This window comes from Macrotis lagotis, chromosome X (genome assembly GCF_037893015.1).
Source record: "Macrotis lagotis isolate mMagLag1 chromosome X, bilby.v1.9.chrom.fasta, whole genome shotgun sequence".
Classification (NCBI taxonomy): domain Eukaryota; kingdom Metazoa; phylum Chordata; class Mammalia; order Peramelemorphia; family Peramelidae; genus Macrotis; species Macrotis lagotis.
This window is the reverse complement of record NC_133666.1, coordinates 536,594,389-536,611,482: the sequence shown is the minus strand read 5'-3', so window position 1 is coordinate 536,611,482 and position 17,094 is coordinate 536,594,389. Positions and strand designations below refer to the sequence as shown.

The 17,094-nt window shown below is 35.6% G+C and overlaps 1 protein-coding gene and 1 pseudogene across 5 annotated transcripts in view; both read left to right on the top strand.

Annotated features, from left to right (window-relative positions):
- The window catches only part of MYLK4 (myosin light chain kinase family member 4), a 144,349-nt gene extending 137,103 nt beyond the window's left edge, over positions 1–7,246 (top strand). For all 5 annotated transcript variants that reach the window (XM_074199541.1, XM_074199543.1, XM_074199544.1 and 2 more), the window contains 2 exons: positions 3,731–3,801; positions 6,955–7,246. In XM_074199541.1, the coding sequence (XP_074055642.1) occupies positions 3,731–3,757 (27 nt within the window). In that variant the 3' untranslated portion in view covers positions 3,758–3,801; positions 6,955–7,246. The remainder of the gene's footprint in view (positions 1–3,730; positions 3,802–6,954) is intronic.
- A 7,195-nt stretch (positions 7,247–14,441) lies between these two features.
- Positions 14,442–15,654, top strand: LOC141502556 (large ribosomal subunit protein uL13-like; annotated as a pseudogene).
- Positions 15,655–17,094: the final 1,440 nt, after the last annotated feature.

The window sequence follows — 17,094 nt, the reverse complement described above, 5'->3', positions numbered from 1 at the left end:
ATACTATGCCAAGTTCTAAGGATAACAAGAAAGGCAAGAAAAGTCTCAACCTTCACTGTCTCCTCTAATGAGAGAGATAAGCTTTAAATAACTAGGTCCATACAAGATATACATGGAGTAGATGTAGAGTAATCTGATCAGGGAAGGCAATAACAATTGTGGTGATGGTGGAGTAGTCTGAGAAAGTTTCCTTCCCTCAGAAAGGAGAATTCTAAGGGGAGGAGACAAGGAGAAAGAACATTAAGGTCAAGGTAGAAAGCCTGCACAAAGGCACCTTTGGGAGAGATGATTGCTCAAGTTTGGAAATCAGCAGTTTGGATAGCTAATAGAGGAGCCACCATATTTGGCATTAACTAAAGAAGTAGACATGGCACTTGTGAAGTTGGGAAAACTAAATGACCAAATATGGATAAAGTTTTGTCCTGAAGGTGGCAAAATTTTAAAACCACTGAATGATTGGTTTTTAAAATTATAATACTTTATTTCTTTCCTAATTATGTGTGTGGTTGATTTTTAAGGTATTGGAAAGAGAAAGATGAGGAGTTGGAGGGAACTTTAGAAGTCAAATACCAAAAGAATGGAAATAATCAAACCTAGCATTATTACCAAAAATTACATCACTACTATAATTTTTATAATGTTTTATAATTTTATATATATTTATCATTCTATTATTAATCATATAAAATTATATAATTTTAAAGTAATTTATACCTGTAAGTTGATTGTAATATGATGAGAAGGGAGTATATAAACTTTTGCAGATACGTTTTTTATAATATACTACAACTTCATAGCCAATTAACTGAAATACTTAGAATATACAAGGTAACCCTATGTTTATTATTTAAAATTTTTTCCAATATACCATTTGATTTGGTAGGAAGGAGGAAAATAAGTATTTATTCAGAACCTTCTAAGCATCATTTACTGAGCTTCCTGCTTCATAAATCTTATTTCATTTTATCCTCACAGCAACACTGAGAGGTAGGAACTCTTATTACCCCCATTTTTACAGTTGAGGAAACCAAGGGAGACAGAATTTAAATTATTTGACCAGGGGCATGATAAGTGTCTAAGGCAAATTTTGAATTCAGATCTTCCTTAATTTAAGCCCATCTCTCTGGAAAACCATCTAACTAGTACAATGCCTCTATATAGAAAATGAAACACAATATTGAAGAGTTTCTTTAAAAAAAAAAGGTCTTCCATGAATTTGTTAAAATTAGACAAAGTATGAGTAGCCCAAGTGAAACATTGGTATCACCAAAATATGACATGTCCCCAAAGTCTCACTATGGTATTAAGCTCAAAAAGCATTAATATTTTAAAAATCATGCTAAGATGTTTTTGGGATACTCATTTTAAAAAAGTAGCTAAAAAACAAAACAAATGAAGCTCTTTAACACAATGAAAATGGATATATTCTCCTCTATGGAATAGATATTGAAAGTGATAGACCAGAATTGCTTAGGATAAGATGACATGGAAATGGAGAAAGGAGTATTTCACTTGTTGGGTCCCAAATCTATCAGAGTATCAAGCTAAACAGATTCTCCCCTCCTCTTCCCTCACCATTGGTACCCTTCAGAATCTGAATGTCCCTGGACTCAATGACATAAAATGCAGAAACCACAAGAGGTGGTAACTGGAGCTATAATGAAAAAAAAGATGCAGTATAGGAAAAAAAAAATCACATGAGCAGCCTGCTATTTTGAATATTTTGTCCTGCTACTAACAACAGAATGGAATCAATAATCTAAATAGAATAAAGATACTCTTTTATAAAATGAATAGTTTATAAAGAATAGGATTTAAATTATAGGATTTGTCCCACACAAATGCTTTTTTGTTAATCCTTTTAGTGAGTTTTGCCATTTAAATTCTAAGAGAAATGAAGAAAACTATTAGATTATGTGTTTTTTAAAGCCTCTAACCAATATTCAAATGGAATAGAATCTGTTAAAATGAATTTATTTGTTAATTTGCTTCTCTCATCCTCACCCCAGAGATTTGTTCTAGAAATGACCCTGATCTCTGATCTATTCTGTAAAATTAGATTTCAGTTAACATTGAAGAAATAGGAATTTTAACTGGGCAACCTTGGTTCAATTTCTTTCTCTGTGCATTTGAGCTGGATTACCTTTAAGGTCCCTTCTAATTCTAAAATCTTAATGCTAAATGATTTTAATTTAATTTTTTCAATTTATAGAGTTAAATGTGTAGAAAACTTTAGACGTAATATGTCCTTAACAAATTCAATTCAACAGACATTTATTGAATACCTACAAATGTACAAGGCACTTTGCCTGTTCTTTTTAAGACTTATGTTTGAAATTCTTAATGTATAAACCTTTTATTGCTAAGTTCAGAAGGGGTTTTCCTTGGAAACTGATTTCTTTAAAGTTTTATGCCTCTTGTATGTTTAAGACTACATGTTGTGCTCTGGTCCTGTAAAGAGTTAACTTAGTATTTACTTAATCAACCAGTCAGTTACATCTCTTGAGTTCCTAAGTGGAGGTGATAAAATGATTCTATAGCATGTTCCCTCATCTCTCTGAGTTTCCAACTTAGTTTGGTAAATAAAACTAACATACATTCAATAATTAGTTTCATAAACATTAAATACCTATTGTGAGCAAAACACTCCTCTTTATCCTGTGGGAAAAACATGATTCATAAACTCATGGGGCTTTATATTCTAATAAGAAGATGAGACATAGGAAATATTGTTGATGTTGTTTGTCCTTTGTTCCTTTTTTTTTTTTAAAGTTTTTGCAAGGCAGTGGAGTTAAGTGACATTGCCCACAGCCACACAACAATTATTAAGTGTCTGAGGCTGGATTTGACTCAGGTCTTCCTGACTGCAGGGCCAGTGCTCTCTATCCACTCTATCCACTGAAGAATTGAATAAGGAGCTTATTTAAGAAGTATTAAGGGTATGTCAAGAATGTGGAGAGTAGGGGAAATTTTTTTTTTAATTTTATTTAAGGCAATGGGGTCAAATGATTTCCAGGCAATTAAGTGTCTGAGGCTAACTCCAGGGTCTGAGCTCTATCCACTGTACCACCTAGCCACCCTTTGTCCTTTGTTTTTGATGAAAACCAAGACATTGCAGGTGAATTGAATTTAAGTGAGGGTCTACTGTGCAAAGTCAAAAACCTTACTTGCTCCTCCAGAACCATCTGGGTCTAATGGATGTAGTGGAAAACCTTGGCCTTTTAAAGGTAGGCCTTACCCAGGTCCCAGTTTGACTGAAGTAAAGCCCATTCAGTCATTAAGGTTAGATAAGAGAGATGAAGCAAAGAGGCCAAGAATGATCACTTCAAAAATAAAATTTGTTGGGATGGTGAGACCCTCAGGTGTTTCTCAAGTGATTAAAGCTGGTAAGAAAGAAAAGAAGCAAGGGAATCTCTTTTGCATATAACCAAAAAAAATCAGTCTGGGAGAGGAAGATCCTCAGAACTCCTCAACAAAATAGAAACAATTGCTTTTTGCATTTACTCTGAATCACCTATAGTGCAAGTAATGACCAAAACAATGTTATTTGTAACTAAGGAAATCAGGGAAGGCTTCATAAAGGAAGTGACATAAAAGATCTTTGAATTTCAAGAAGGGAAAGATACCCCACTCCCATCCCATAGCAAATGACTTGAAAATATGCTCATATCACAAATAAGAAGTTAACTAAGAGCTCTTATCTCTTTCAAAACATCTTATGACTTTCTAGGAGAAGAAGAACCAAGGTGCTCATTAACTGGTAGAAAAGGACCTTGCTGAAGAATGTTTCCAACCTGAAAGGTTTGTTTGGGCCCCTTCAGTTTTTTTTTCTTTTATATAAAAAAAGGGATAATAGCAGGGAAGGGTGTTTATACAAATTTTCAGTGGTGATGAGGACAATCACATAGGTCATCTGCCTGACTTCTAATACCTTATAGAATAGCATCTTTGTACCAACAGACCCAGCTCTAGGCCCTAAAGTGAGAGCTTCCCTATATTCATTGAAAAATACCCTTAAAAAAAGAAAAATACCCTTAAACTTGTTTGGATTGAACTAATCCAATCACCAAGCATTTATTTGACTCTTAATCCAAGCAAGGTACTGTGTTCATCACTGATAAGGCAAAGACACAATGAAAATCTTCTTGATATTTGAGAAATGAAAATAGAAAATAGTCCTGCCCCCTAGGAGTTTACATACCAAAAAGCTGGCATAATGTATCTTTGGAAAGAGAAAGTTTAGAAAAAAATTAAGTAAGGAGCCTTTATGGTGGATGGTTTTATTTTTAATACCACAAGTTGAATATACAGGTCTTTTACATCTATTGAGTGAGAGGATAAAATTGATCTTTAACTATAGGTCTCTCCCCTAGTCTTTTATTTTTGATTTTTTGAAATAATAAATTCGATAACTTCTACATTTTTACTTCAGACATTTCCAGACCATATACCCAGTCTTCAATAAGTCTTCTCTCCTAACCAAAAGACCAGATAAGTAAAATGAACCAATGAAAAGATCCTCTCTTACAGTATATACAAATACATGCTCATAATCCCTGAAACACTCTCAGCTCTCCTGAAAGGAAGATACAACAATTCATCATCTCTTTTCCAAAGCCAAGATTGCTCATTCCAATTATTCAGTGTTTAGTTTTAATTTAATGTTCTTTTGATCTATTTTATTATAGTCATATGCACAGTGTTCCCCTGCTTTTTCTTCTTCACTCTGGTCAATTTAGTTGTTTCTCTGAATTCCTTTTTTGATTTTTAAAGCACAGGAATAATGAATTCATGTATCCATAACTCAGTCAGTCCCCAATCTTCAGGTTCTTTCTTTATTTTTAATTTGGGATTTTTTTTTGCTACCACAAAAAGTACTGCTAGGAATATTTTGCTGTATATTCATTGACCTTTTATTTATTAATCACTGGTTTATGGGCCTAAAGAAAAGTAAAAAAAAAGATTTAGAATGGATGAATTGGAATGATTGGCTTGCAAAAAAAATTAAAATTTAAGAGGTTAAGGAGAGAGGTAGGGGTGCATATTTTTATTTTATATAGAGCAGGACAAACAGACTGAATTCTTTTTCCTTTCCCATTTTTTCCTTGAATTTATCTTCTATTCAGTCTTTGTACACTCTCATCTTCACCCTGAGTAATCTGGGACTATGTGACATTGGACATGTTTTCCTGCCCTTTTCTTCTCTCACTTTCTATTGCAAAAGCATTTTCTCAGTCACTTAAAAACCATCTATTCCCAGTTGCCACAAACCCTAAGGGTTCACCGCAAACCACCTTCCCACTGTAAGGAAGGGTGCTACCTTTGAAGCACTGTGGGAACTAGATCAGTGGGTAAAAGTGAGGTTAGATTCTAAGGAAAGCCAGTTTACCAAATTCTGGTTATGTAGGGAATGGGGAGAGGAGGGAAAAAAAGTGATAGCCAATATTCTCGAAATCAAGTTCAAGACTAGTGGAACTCCACTATGGGTAGGAGGTAAGCATTTAAGTTCTATGGTTGGATTTATTTTCAATTTGTTTTTTGGAATAAGAAATTATTTTGAACTTTTAATACATTCCTCTTTTATCCTGGTCACTTCTACTAGCCACCCACTTTTTCTGGGTTTCCCAAAATCACAGTGTACCACAGAAAATCAAGTAACCCCCACCACAATCTTGGGAAGAGACATTTTCTATCTTTCTGGTGTGTTGTGGCTTCTAGTTTTGTTGCTACTGTTAGCACTAAATGGAAACATTCAGTAGTTTCTCAGAGCCATTTGCTTGACCATGAAGGATGGGGGATGTCTATAACTCAAGATTTAATTTGTTTGATTTTTTTTTAATTGTTTATGGTCTATGTATGTTTGTGAAATAAATACAAATCCATGCTACTAGGGCTTGAAGCAACTTTAGTCGAGATAAAAGCAAAAGGAGAACACTTTATACTACTGTTCACCAGTATCAAGGTTGTTTTCTTGGCAAGAAATGATGCAACCTTAAGATATTACTGATTTTTTAAAATCTAAAGATAAATTGTTTCAGTGGAAAAATAAAAAACTTTTCTAAGTCATATTCATATATGCACATTATAAGCTGGAGTATATAAACTTCCTATAATCTGTTAGAGGCAGTTTGATGTATAGAAGGCAATATCATGAAAATCAATCATACCAACATTTCTATTCTTGTTGCTATTATATTTTGGCCCATTTATGAGAATATTACGTCAGAGTTATAATAACCATTTTATTTAGAGAGTGGTTGAGACCTGGTTTGCTCAGTATTTCATGTGAAAACACTACCATGCTTGATGGCTGTCCTGCACTTTGACCCCCGGGGTCAAAATGAAATGAGTGGCTAGATCTGCAAATGTTTGCCCCTTCACTCAGTTCCCATTAAATAAAGAGTTCTTGTCTTTGATTGTTATAAGAAGCATTGAAATATCTTACATAAACAAATTAAACTTTTGCTAAGCAGTGGGATTTGGCAAAACTTTTTTTTCACACACACACACTCTTAGGGGGCAGCCTGTACAATAAACAGAGCACTGGGTTTAGAATCAGAAAGATATCTTCCTGAGTTCAAATCTGGCCTCAGATATTTACTAGCTGTGTGACTCTAGACCAGTCACTTAAACCTGTTTGTCTTTGTTTTCTCATCTGTAAAATGAGATGCAGAAGGAAATGGCAAACTACTACAGCATTTTTGCCAAGAAAACCCCAAATGGGGTTATAAATAGTCAGAAATAACTGAAATGACTGAACAACAATGTGTGTGTATATATGTGTGTGTGTATGACATATATATATATATATATATATATATATATATATATGTACATATACATCTATAACATATACGTGTGTGTATAAGTGTTTTCCTGGATAGGGGGTGGCATAGGTTATTTTTTTAAAGTACTGCTGTATCAACAAGATTATTATTTTTATTTCATTTGCAGGAAAACTGCTGTGGTTGCTGCCCTTTTGAGGACATTTTGGAAAAATCAGCAGTTCTGATGCTTTGACCCCAGCAATGACTGGAGGCATTTACCAAATAGAGTAACACCACCTCTCTATCTGTATTTCTGAGCTGCTTAAAAAAATTGTCAAGCAGCTTCCAGAAGAGGAAATCAATAGCTGTTGTTCCCAAAGATGTGTAAAAACCAGATCCTCACATTCTTTACCTCACCTTGGAGATGGTTGAAGTAGTTTATTGTGGGAAGACAATTTTCTCTGCTATCTTTCGCTTTCTCCATAGATGGAGTTTGCTCTGTTAGGCAGGTGGAGTGGAGCTGAAATTGTTCTGAGATTTTCAAACTTGAAATTGAGTTTGAAGTTGGGGAGAAAAACTGCTGACAAGCTTTAAATTATGAGTATTACATAATGGAAATTTTTTTTTTGATGGGAAAAGTTTTTTTGAATCCAGTACATACAGGAAACCTATTACTTGGCTTATGCTACACCTGAATTACTATCATGGAAAGTTCATTCATATGAAACTATTGGGAAAAGTTGTCATCCTCCTAGATTTCAAACTTTGATCTAACTTTGTTAGAGTTCTGAAATCTTCTATGAATGTCTATATCTAAAGTCAGCAGCAAACGGACCAGGTCTCCTTGGGAGAGGAAGGCATTGGTTCTAGTCCTGAACTGACCTGGGGCATTAAGTCCAAATGTCTGAATAGCCTTAACTAAGACAAATTACACACGAAACTGAACTTATAGCTTAAAGGTAAGGGAAATCAATATATTGACTAATAAAGATTAAACGTTTATTAAGTTCTTCTGTGTACAAGGAAAACAGATTCCCAGTTAGAAGCTTCTACTTATTCCCTGAGCTGTTAAACCATTTTAATAGATGGTGAATAAAGGAAATATTAGTGACTAATGAGCAGTATTACACACAAATTATACTTTTAGAAAAAAGCAGACTCCTGCCAAAGTCGTTAAAAAATAAAAAATGAGGTATTTTTAATATTAAAAATTACTTTTCAAATTCTAAATCACTTTCTCTATTCTATATAAGACGTTAAGTTCAGCTACTCTCTCCATATGTCTCTTTCCAAATAACTGGGGCTAATTACAATCACGTTTTTATTTTGGGTCATTGTTCTTTCTCTGGTACTGAAGGGGATAGCTTTATAAAGAATTTAGTAACTATCATTGAAGGCTGATTAAATTTTCTTGACTGAGTCCTCAACATTTCCAATATCTACCTGGTAGATCCTTCCAATATGTCTTCAAGAAAGATATATGAATAAAATACTTATTCCCATTTTCCAGGTTGGTGGGAACTATAGGTAATTGAATTTATGAAATTTGGCCAAGGTCCCATGGGAAGGTGTTGGGAAAGCCAGGCATGAAAGTCCTCACTTCTCCAAAGTCCTTGCCATCATACTTCCTCTCCTTTTTTTTCCCCCTCTGATCTTCTCAATTTTGTTCCAGTCTTGGTTCTCCCCCTGCCCGCATATTTACGTGACTTTGCTTATAATGTTTAATTTGGTTTCCTTATGAGGGAAAAAAGAGAAAGAAATTGTATGCCTGAAGTCTTGTATTACTGGGCTATCTTTAGCAGATGATATGCAGTGTATTTGGAAAGTTATAAGCCAGTACATGCATGAATAATCACTTATACCACAGGGTCCTGGCATTCATTCAAATGCTAAGTAGGACACAAGGGTCTGATTTTAAAGCCCTTATGGAACAGTGTGTTCTACTATGGAGCAAGGAAAGTCTACCCAGATTTGTTTTTGCCCGGCTGGGTGCAGTTCAAATTTTGATTCATTTTATCAGCTCCATTTCTCTAGATTCTAGCATGAACTTGAGATGCCACACATCAAATGGAAGAGTTCTCACCTTGTGAAATTCATCATTGATAAACCCCAAATGGTTCCTGGGTGTGAAGTATTTAGGTGTTTAGAACTGAGTCTCTAATTTGGAAATGTTTTTTGTTTAGATTTGTGTTTTAAGATCCACAGTTGGAGTGGAAACCCCAACACCAACTGAGTGCTTTTAATAAGAAAGTTTGGAAGTGTTAGTTTTGTGGAGTTATTTATTTCAGTCTAGGGCTATGGAGGAATGTGACATGATTGGTTAGAGTTATGTTGCATGACTCTGTACTACTGTGGGACTGAACTAACTAACCGTAGGTCTTTGTTGCCTGATGTTCTACTGTTCCAGCCAGTCAGTGAGTGTTTTGAGGTGTGAGGATGCAAAGCAGAAGAACAAAGTCAAATATAAGCTAGGACCTAAGTCATACAGTAGATTATGTATGAACAGAGTCATTGTGATCAATTTTCCAAGGGGATATGAAGACCCTCTTATTAAAAGATTTAACTGTTATTGCTCTTCCTAACTTTCCCCTCACTCTTATTTGTTCATTTATGTAATGATTTGAGGTTTGCAGAGCTCTTTGCATACATGTAATTTCATTTTGCTCTCCTACTGGACATCTTTATCTAATAACTTTGGCAAATGCTACATTCCCAGATCTTAGAGAAGACACACTTTGTTGTATAGTTAGGAAAAAGTGTGCATACTTATATAGAATCCATACACAGGAAGATTTGTAGTCCTGTGGTTCACCTGAGCTAGCTTTGTAATCCTGGCTTGCTGTGTCACTGTACTTATTTTTGCATTTATTACTGATGATTAATTATCTAGTTTGATATTAACTTCCTTTCCCCCCTCAAAACTTACAAAAAAAATTCTGCAACTATATGTGTGCATATAATCTAGCACGTTGATGCAAATGTACTTTGGAGAGGATAATATGCATGTGTGTGATTATTTGTATTTTATCTTACAAAGATGGTTATACCATTTTTTTTCTTGCTTTGCTCCAAAAATGTTCTTGCCCAATTCTACCTTTTCTAACTATTACAAGGTACCATGGACATTCTGGGCCACTGCATCCCAGTTCTTATTATGCAGAACTCTACCTTTTATTTTCTTGGTCCACTTTTTACTTTTTATCCCTCATGCTCATTTTCTTTCATGTTAGTTATATTGCATCTCTCTGCCAAGTCCCAGCCACTTCTAAATTTTAGTCCTCTATTAAATTTATTTTTTAACCAAGGTTTCCAGATGTATTATAAAAAAAAATCAAGACTCAATGGAAGATTATTCCTGCACAATTGAATTACTTTTTCATCCATCGGGAACTCCAGAGTCAGGCTGATAAAGGTGGTATGCCTTTATATTAAGGACTGTATCTTTGCATATAATTTTGTAGCTTGCTTCCTGCAATAAGGGATGTTGTATCTCTCTATACCTCCTACTTGCCCCTTCAAGTTTGAGCTAATGAGATTTGCTTCATGTGTTTGGTCTTTTGATGGCTGGTTTCACCTTCCATGAAGTCTATTAGCTCAATTATTATCAAATGAAGGAGTAAAAAATGATGTCAAACCACCTGAATGAAAATATGTACTCAGACACATTTGTGTTGCCACAGCTCACTACAGCCAACACAGTGGTGACATCAGGGTTTTCATGTCAAATGGGGGGTGCTTTTTAGAACTGACATACAGAAAAAGCTATGCATTGTAGAGATTGCTTGTGTTACATATAATTACAGTTTTTCAAAATAGATGTTGTCAGTTTTTTGAGTTGATTTATGAAGTATATAAGTGAGTATTATATATAACAATACAGAATAAAGACATTTTATTTATCTTAAGACTGATGGACTGGCTATATTCATTTCAGGGACTCTGATAAGTGGGACATATCTTAATTACTTGCAAATAATGTAAGGTCAGAGAAGCCCATGGCAAAAAGTATTCAGGTAACCACTAGTAGATGCTTTTCTTGCTTTGGAAGATCCAAATAAACTGTCACCAACTCCTGTTGCAAAAATCCTAGCCATAATGGAAATAGAAAGGAAAATTATCAGAATTAGATATTATGCAAGAGGCAAAAGGCAGTAATTCAAAGTCCAATAATATTCCTTTAAAAAGCAATCTCCAATGTCTCATTTTCTAGAAAAGATTTGGTCTAGCAAAAACTTATTTATGCTTATCCCTATGTTGTCATAATTTTTCTCACAAAGGCCATAGCTCTGCTTACTCCAGGCTAAGCTATCTTTCTTCCAACTCCCATTATCACTGACCCAAGAGATTGGTCCATTCTGGATTATACAGATTCATCTTCTTATAGAATGACACCTAGGTCCATTTATACCTTAGATCAGAATAATGTCTCTAAATTCATAAAGTAAAACACACAGAATTATAAAAGAAACTAAATATATAAAAATATTTTTAAAAATTCATGAATTCCAGGTTAAGAACCCCTGCCTTAAGATGGAGCTAAGATGGTGGAATAAAGACAGGGACTGCCTGAGTTCTCCCCAGACTCTTCCACATACTTTAAAATAAAGACTCTAAACAAAATCTAGAGTGCCAGAACCCACAAAAAGAGAGAGAGTGAAATAATTTCCCTGCCCAATGCAACTTAGAAGGCTGATAAGAAAATATCTTGCAACAAAGTGAAAGTGGAGGGCAGTCTAGTGCAGGCAGCCTAGGTGCAGACTATGTCTCAGCAAACCAGGAGCAGGACTTGGGGTGACTGAACCATTGGTAGCAGTGGTAGTTTCCAGACCTCTCAACCCATAGTTGTCAAAGACAACTTAGAAAGTCGGCAGGAAAGATCTGCTTTTCCTCAGTAGGACAGGAGTGCAGTCCATCACAGACAGCACCAGTACACCCCAGCCAATCAGGATCAGGTTTTGGGAATGACTGAATCAGCAAGGAAAGTGGCTCCTTCTGGAGCTCTTAGCCCATAGACTGTAAGAAGGTTGGACAACTAATCAGAAGGAGATTACAAGGGTCTCTTTGCTAGCCCTGGGGATAGGACTCTGTTGCTTTGCCTATACTCAGATTCAGGCTGTAATCTGGTGGGAGTCCCTAGGTGAGGAAGAGCTGTAGCACAACAAAGCTGTGGCCTCAGCGGAGCAAGGACCTTCCTCACAGTGCCAGGAAAGAAAAGAGTGCTTGTGATCACTCACAGATCAGAACACAGGCCAGGAGAGTAATAAATACCTCTCCTAAGAAGTTTCCTTTCCAGGGTGTTTACACCACTCTGGAAAGAATGAAAATGTACAGGTTTCTAGAAGTATCTCTGAAAACATATACATAAAACCCATGAAACTTGGAACAGTGTGCCTTTCACCCTGGAAGCAGAGCTCTACATTAACAGAGTTAAAATTAAATCATAGACAAACAACAGAAAAAAATCTGACCATACAAAGCTACTATGGTGACAAGGAAGGTCAAAACATATACTCAGAAGAAGAAAACAAAGTCAAAACTCCTGGCTCCAAAACCTCCAAGAAAAATATGAATTGATTTCAGACTTTGGAAGGGTTTAACAAGGATTTTGAAAATCAAGTAAGAAAGGTAGAGAAAAATTTGGAAGAGAAAGGAGAGTGATACAAGAAAATCATGAAAAAACAAGTCAATAGTTTGATAAAGAACTTTTCAGAACTTCTAAAAACAGGCTAATGGTAAAAATAGAGTACAAATGTTGAAATAGTGAAAGAGGTACAAAAAAAGTTAATGATGAAAAGAATGCCTTAAAAAGCAGATTTGGCAAAAAGGAAAAAAGAGGCACAATAATTTCCTGAAGGGGAAAAAAGCCTCCTTAAAAATAGAATTGGCCAAATGGAAAAGGAGGTTTAAATGTTCACTGAAGAAAATAATTCCTTAAAAATTAGAATTGAGTAATGATTTCATAAGGAATCAAGGAACAATAAAACAAAACCAAAATATTGAAAAAAATAGAAGAAAATGTGAAATATTTCATTGGAAAAACAACTAATATGGAAAATAGATTCAGGAGAGATAATTAAAAAGTTTTTTGGACTACTGAAATTTATGATTTAAAAAGAACCTAGACATCATCTTTCAAGAAATTATCAAAGGAGACTGCCCTGATATTCTAGAACCAGAGGGTAAAATAGAAATCAAAAGTAGTCACCAATCACCTTCTAAAAGAGATCCCAAAATGAAAACTACCAGGAATAGTATGGTAAAATTTCAGAGCTCCCAGATCAAGGTAAAATATTGCAAGTAGGCAGGAAAAAAATAAAGGATCATGGACCCACAGTCAGGAGACACGAGATTTAGCAACTTCTACTTTAAAGAATCAGAGAGCTTGAGATTTAATATTCTGGAAAGCAAAAGAACTTGGATTAACCAAGAATCACTTTTACTTAGCAAAATTGAGCATAATCTTTCAGGGGAAAAGATGGACACTCAACGAGATGGGGAGTTTCAAACTCTCCTGATGAAAAGCCCAGAGTGGAACAGAAAATTTGATCTTCAAATATAATACTGAAGATAAACATAAAAAAATTAATAGAAAAGAGAAATCATAGAAACTTAATAAGGTTAAACTGCTTATGTTTCTACATGGGAAGATGATACTGGTAACTCATAAGAACATTAGAATTATTAAGGCAGCTAAAAGGAGTATATATATATATATGTAGAAGGCACAGGTGTGAATTAAATATAAAGGATTAAATCTAAAAATCAAAATTAAAGGATGAGAGAGGAATTATCAATGATTAATTATAATTAATTATTAATTAATCATTAATTATTAATTTATTAATGATTAATTATTTAAATTATCTCACACAAAAGAAGCAAGAAAAAATTTTACAGTGGAGGGGAAGAATGAGGGTAATGAGGAGAAGTAAATAAACCTTACTCTCATCAGAACTGGCTCAAAGAGGAAATACTCATTTGAGTATAGTAGGAGGGGAAAGGGATAGGAAAAGGGAGATATAGAAGGGAAAGTAGATTGGGAGGGAAGTCAAAAGGAAGCACTTTTTGAGGAGGGACAGGGTGAAAGGAGAGAATAGAATATACAAAGTGAAGGGAATAGACTGTAGGAAAATATAATTAGCAATAGTAATGGAAAAAAATTGAAGCAAGTTTCTCTGATAAAGATCTTAACTCTCAAAGTCAAATTTATAGAAATTAGAACCATTTCCCAAATGATAAATGATCAAAGAAAATGAAAAGTTTTCAGATCAAAGCTATCTAAAGCCATATGAAAAAAATTCTAATTCAACTATTGATTGGAGAAATGTACATTAAACAATTCTGGCATACTGCTTCAAACCCATTAGACAGGTAATAATAATGTAGAAGAGAAAAATCAAAAATGTTGGAGGGGATGTGAAAAAAATGAGACATTAAAACAGTATTTGTGGAGTTGTAAATTAATTCAACTGTTCTGTAGAACAATTTGAAACTATGCCTAAAGGGTTATAAAATATTTAAGCTAGCAGTACCACTATTAGATGTGTATCTCAGAAGAGAAAAAAAAAACTAAAAGAAATAGACTTATATCAACAAAAATGTTTATAGCAGCTCTTTTATGGTGACAAAACTTTGGGAAGTGAAGGGATACTCATCAACAGGGGATGTCTGAATAAATTATTGGTATGTTGTAATGATGGTATATTATTCTGCTATAAGAAATGATGACTAAGATGCTCTCAGACAAACCTAGAAAGACCTGATAGTGATGTGTTGTCCTTCATTCTCGAAGACCTTGACTTCAAATAAATGATGTCAAAGCATGCAAATAATTTAGGTTAAAGTGAGTGAGTGTGGGCAAAGACATCATTACCACTATCTCTTCCAGAATGTGAATTCAGTGGTCTGATAGGAACAGGAAAGTAGGAACAGGAAAACTGGTGATGGTCTGGGTATAATGGGAGACTTGGTCTTTTGGATGTGGGTCTTTCCTTTATTACAGAGGCATCTTGGTGCTGTGGTATTATTAGTCTTAGGAAGTTTTCACTTAGCAACATTCAGTCAAAATTCCACAACTTTTGATTCCTCACCCAAGAAGATACATTCAATGTTGGAGACTACAGTTCCAGTCTTAAGAAATCATCATCAGCTTTTCACTGGCAGCGTCAGCTATGGTGGACAGGTAGGTCCTGGTGATCGGTGGGCGGGGCCATTTCCTGGGCCTCTTAGTAGCCTACATCATGGTCAAGCAAGTGCTCCTGGGGTGGAAAGTGGTCATGGTCTGCTCTGAAGTCATCAACATCTGGGGCAACTTCTATAGGAACAAGTTGAAATACCTGGCCTTCCTCCAAAAGTAGATAAACACAAACACCTCAAGAGGCCCTTACCACTTTTGAGCCCCTAGCCATATCTTCTGGAGGACCATGAGAGGCATGCTTCCCTATAAGACCAAGCGAGACCAGGCTACCCTGGAGCAACTGAAGGTGTTCGATGGCATCCCTCCACTCTATGACAAGTGGAAATGCATAGTTGTCTCAGCTGCCCTCAAGGTGGTCAGGTTGAAGGTCACTAGAAAATTTGCTTATCTGGGGCTCTTGGCCCATGAGATTGACTGAGAGTATCAGGCAGTGATTGCTGCATTGGGAAAGAAGAGGAAAGAAAAAGCCAAGCTCCATTATAGAAATAAAAAGAAGCTCACAAAACTATGTAAGCAAGCTGAGAAGAACATGGAGTGCAAAATCCACAAATACACAAAGGTGCTGAAGAAGCACAGACTGCTGGCGTGAGTCCAATGAAGTCTATCCTCTATGGTAACTGGACTCCTGTTTCCTCCTTCTATCCCCTCTTGCCAGCACCTACATCAGGGGAGGGAGCCCAATAGGGCCCCCCCAAAACAGCAAACAAGGCCTGGAAGGACATTGAGTGCTATAGACATGTCCTTGACAAGGAAGGATGTCTGTCCTAAGGTGGGGTGCTGAACTCTAGGAAGGAGTGGTTTCCCTCCTGGGGTGAAGTGTGGACTTTGGGAATGTAGAGAGGGACTGGACTAGATCTGCAGCTCCAACCAGCCCTTGGGATGGAGGAACCTTGAAGGTGAGGCCCTATGGGACTTGGAAATCTCTTCAGGGGCAGAGCTTGGTCTCTGTACTGCTTTGTACCCATAGCCTGGGTACTTAATAAATAAAATGTTGAATTTTTTAAAATCAAAAGAAAAAAAAGAAATCATCATCAGTAGGGAAAATTATCCTAACCTGTTTCATAATGGTTTATGCTATTCAGCTTTGCAAACATACTGCCCCTCTAGAACCCAAAGACTTTAGTTTCCCAGAAGCTTCAGATCATATAGATGACTTCTGAATAACACCAATGGATTGCTAGTCAGCATCCTTTATGGTCAGAACTATGAAGGTATCTGATCATCTTTGAACCTCCAACTTAGATGGACAAAGAAAAATGAACTATGTACAAAGTAATAGTGGTATTGTAAAATGATCAGCTGTGAATGACTTAGCTACACAGTAACATAATGATCCAAGACAACTTTGAAGGACTTATGATGAAAAATGCTATCCAACCCCAGAAAGTTGATTGTTTCTGAATATAGATTGAAGCATACTTTAAAAACATTGTTTTTCCTGAGAGTCTTTTTTTGGTTTATATTTTCTTTCATAACATGACTATTATGTAAATATTTTGTATGATTACCATGTGTAACCTATATCAAATTGCTTGCCTTCTCATTTGGGGGGGGGATAGGGAAGGAGGAAGGGAGAAAAATATGGAGCTCAAAGTTTTAAAAATGAATGTTAAAAATTATTTTTACCTGTAACTGGGGAAAAAATTAAAAAAGAAAGGGGAAAAAAAGAACTGCTTCAGAGCAAGGTTTGAGAATTCTTTCTGATTACAATACAGGTTAATTCTTTCAGCAAAGTTTTTTCTTTACACACAACTTCAGAAATAGGACACTACCTTGTTGGGGGTAATGAGTGACATAACACTCCTGAATGTGTTGGCCACTATCTAAACTCAGAGTCTCCTAGAGTGGACTCCATTTGTTGTCAAAGAATTACCTGTGGCACTTAGGAAGTTATTGTCATGACAAAACTATATGTGAATATCTGCCAATTAGCTTGAGAGCCCTCCAGATTTCTCACAAGTTTGGATGTCCCTTCCTCAAAGGAAAACTCACCTGTTCTTGGACTAAAACAAGCATCACAGTGGGAAGCTTGGTAAACTGGTTTATTGGAAAGAGCACTCAACTTGGGAGTCAGAGCAATTAATTGTGGCTCTGATAATTTACTGTGAGACTTTTGAACAATCACTTTAC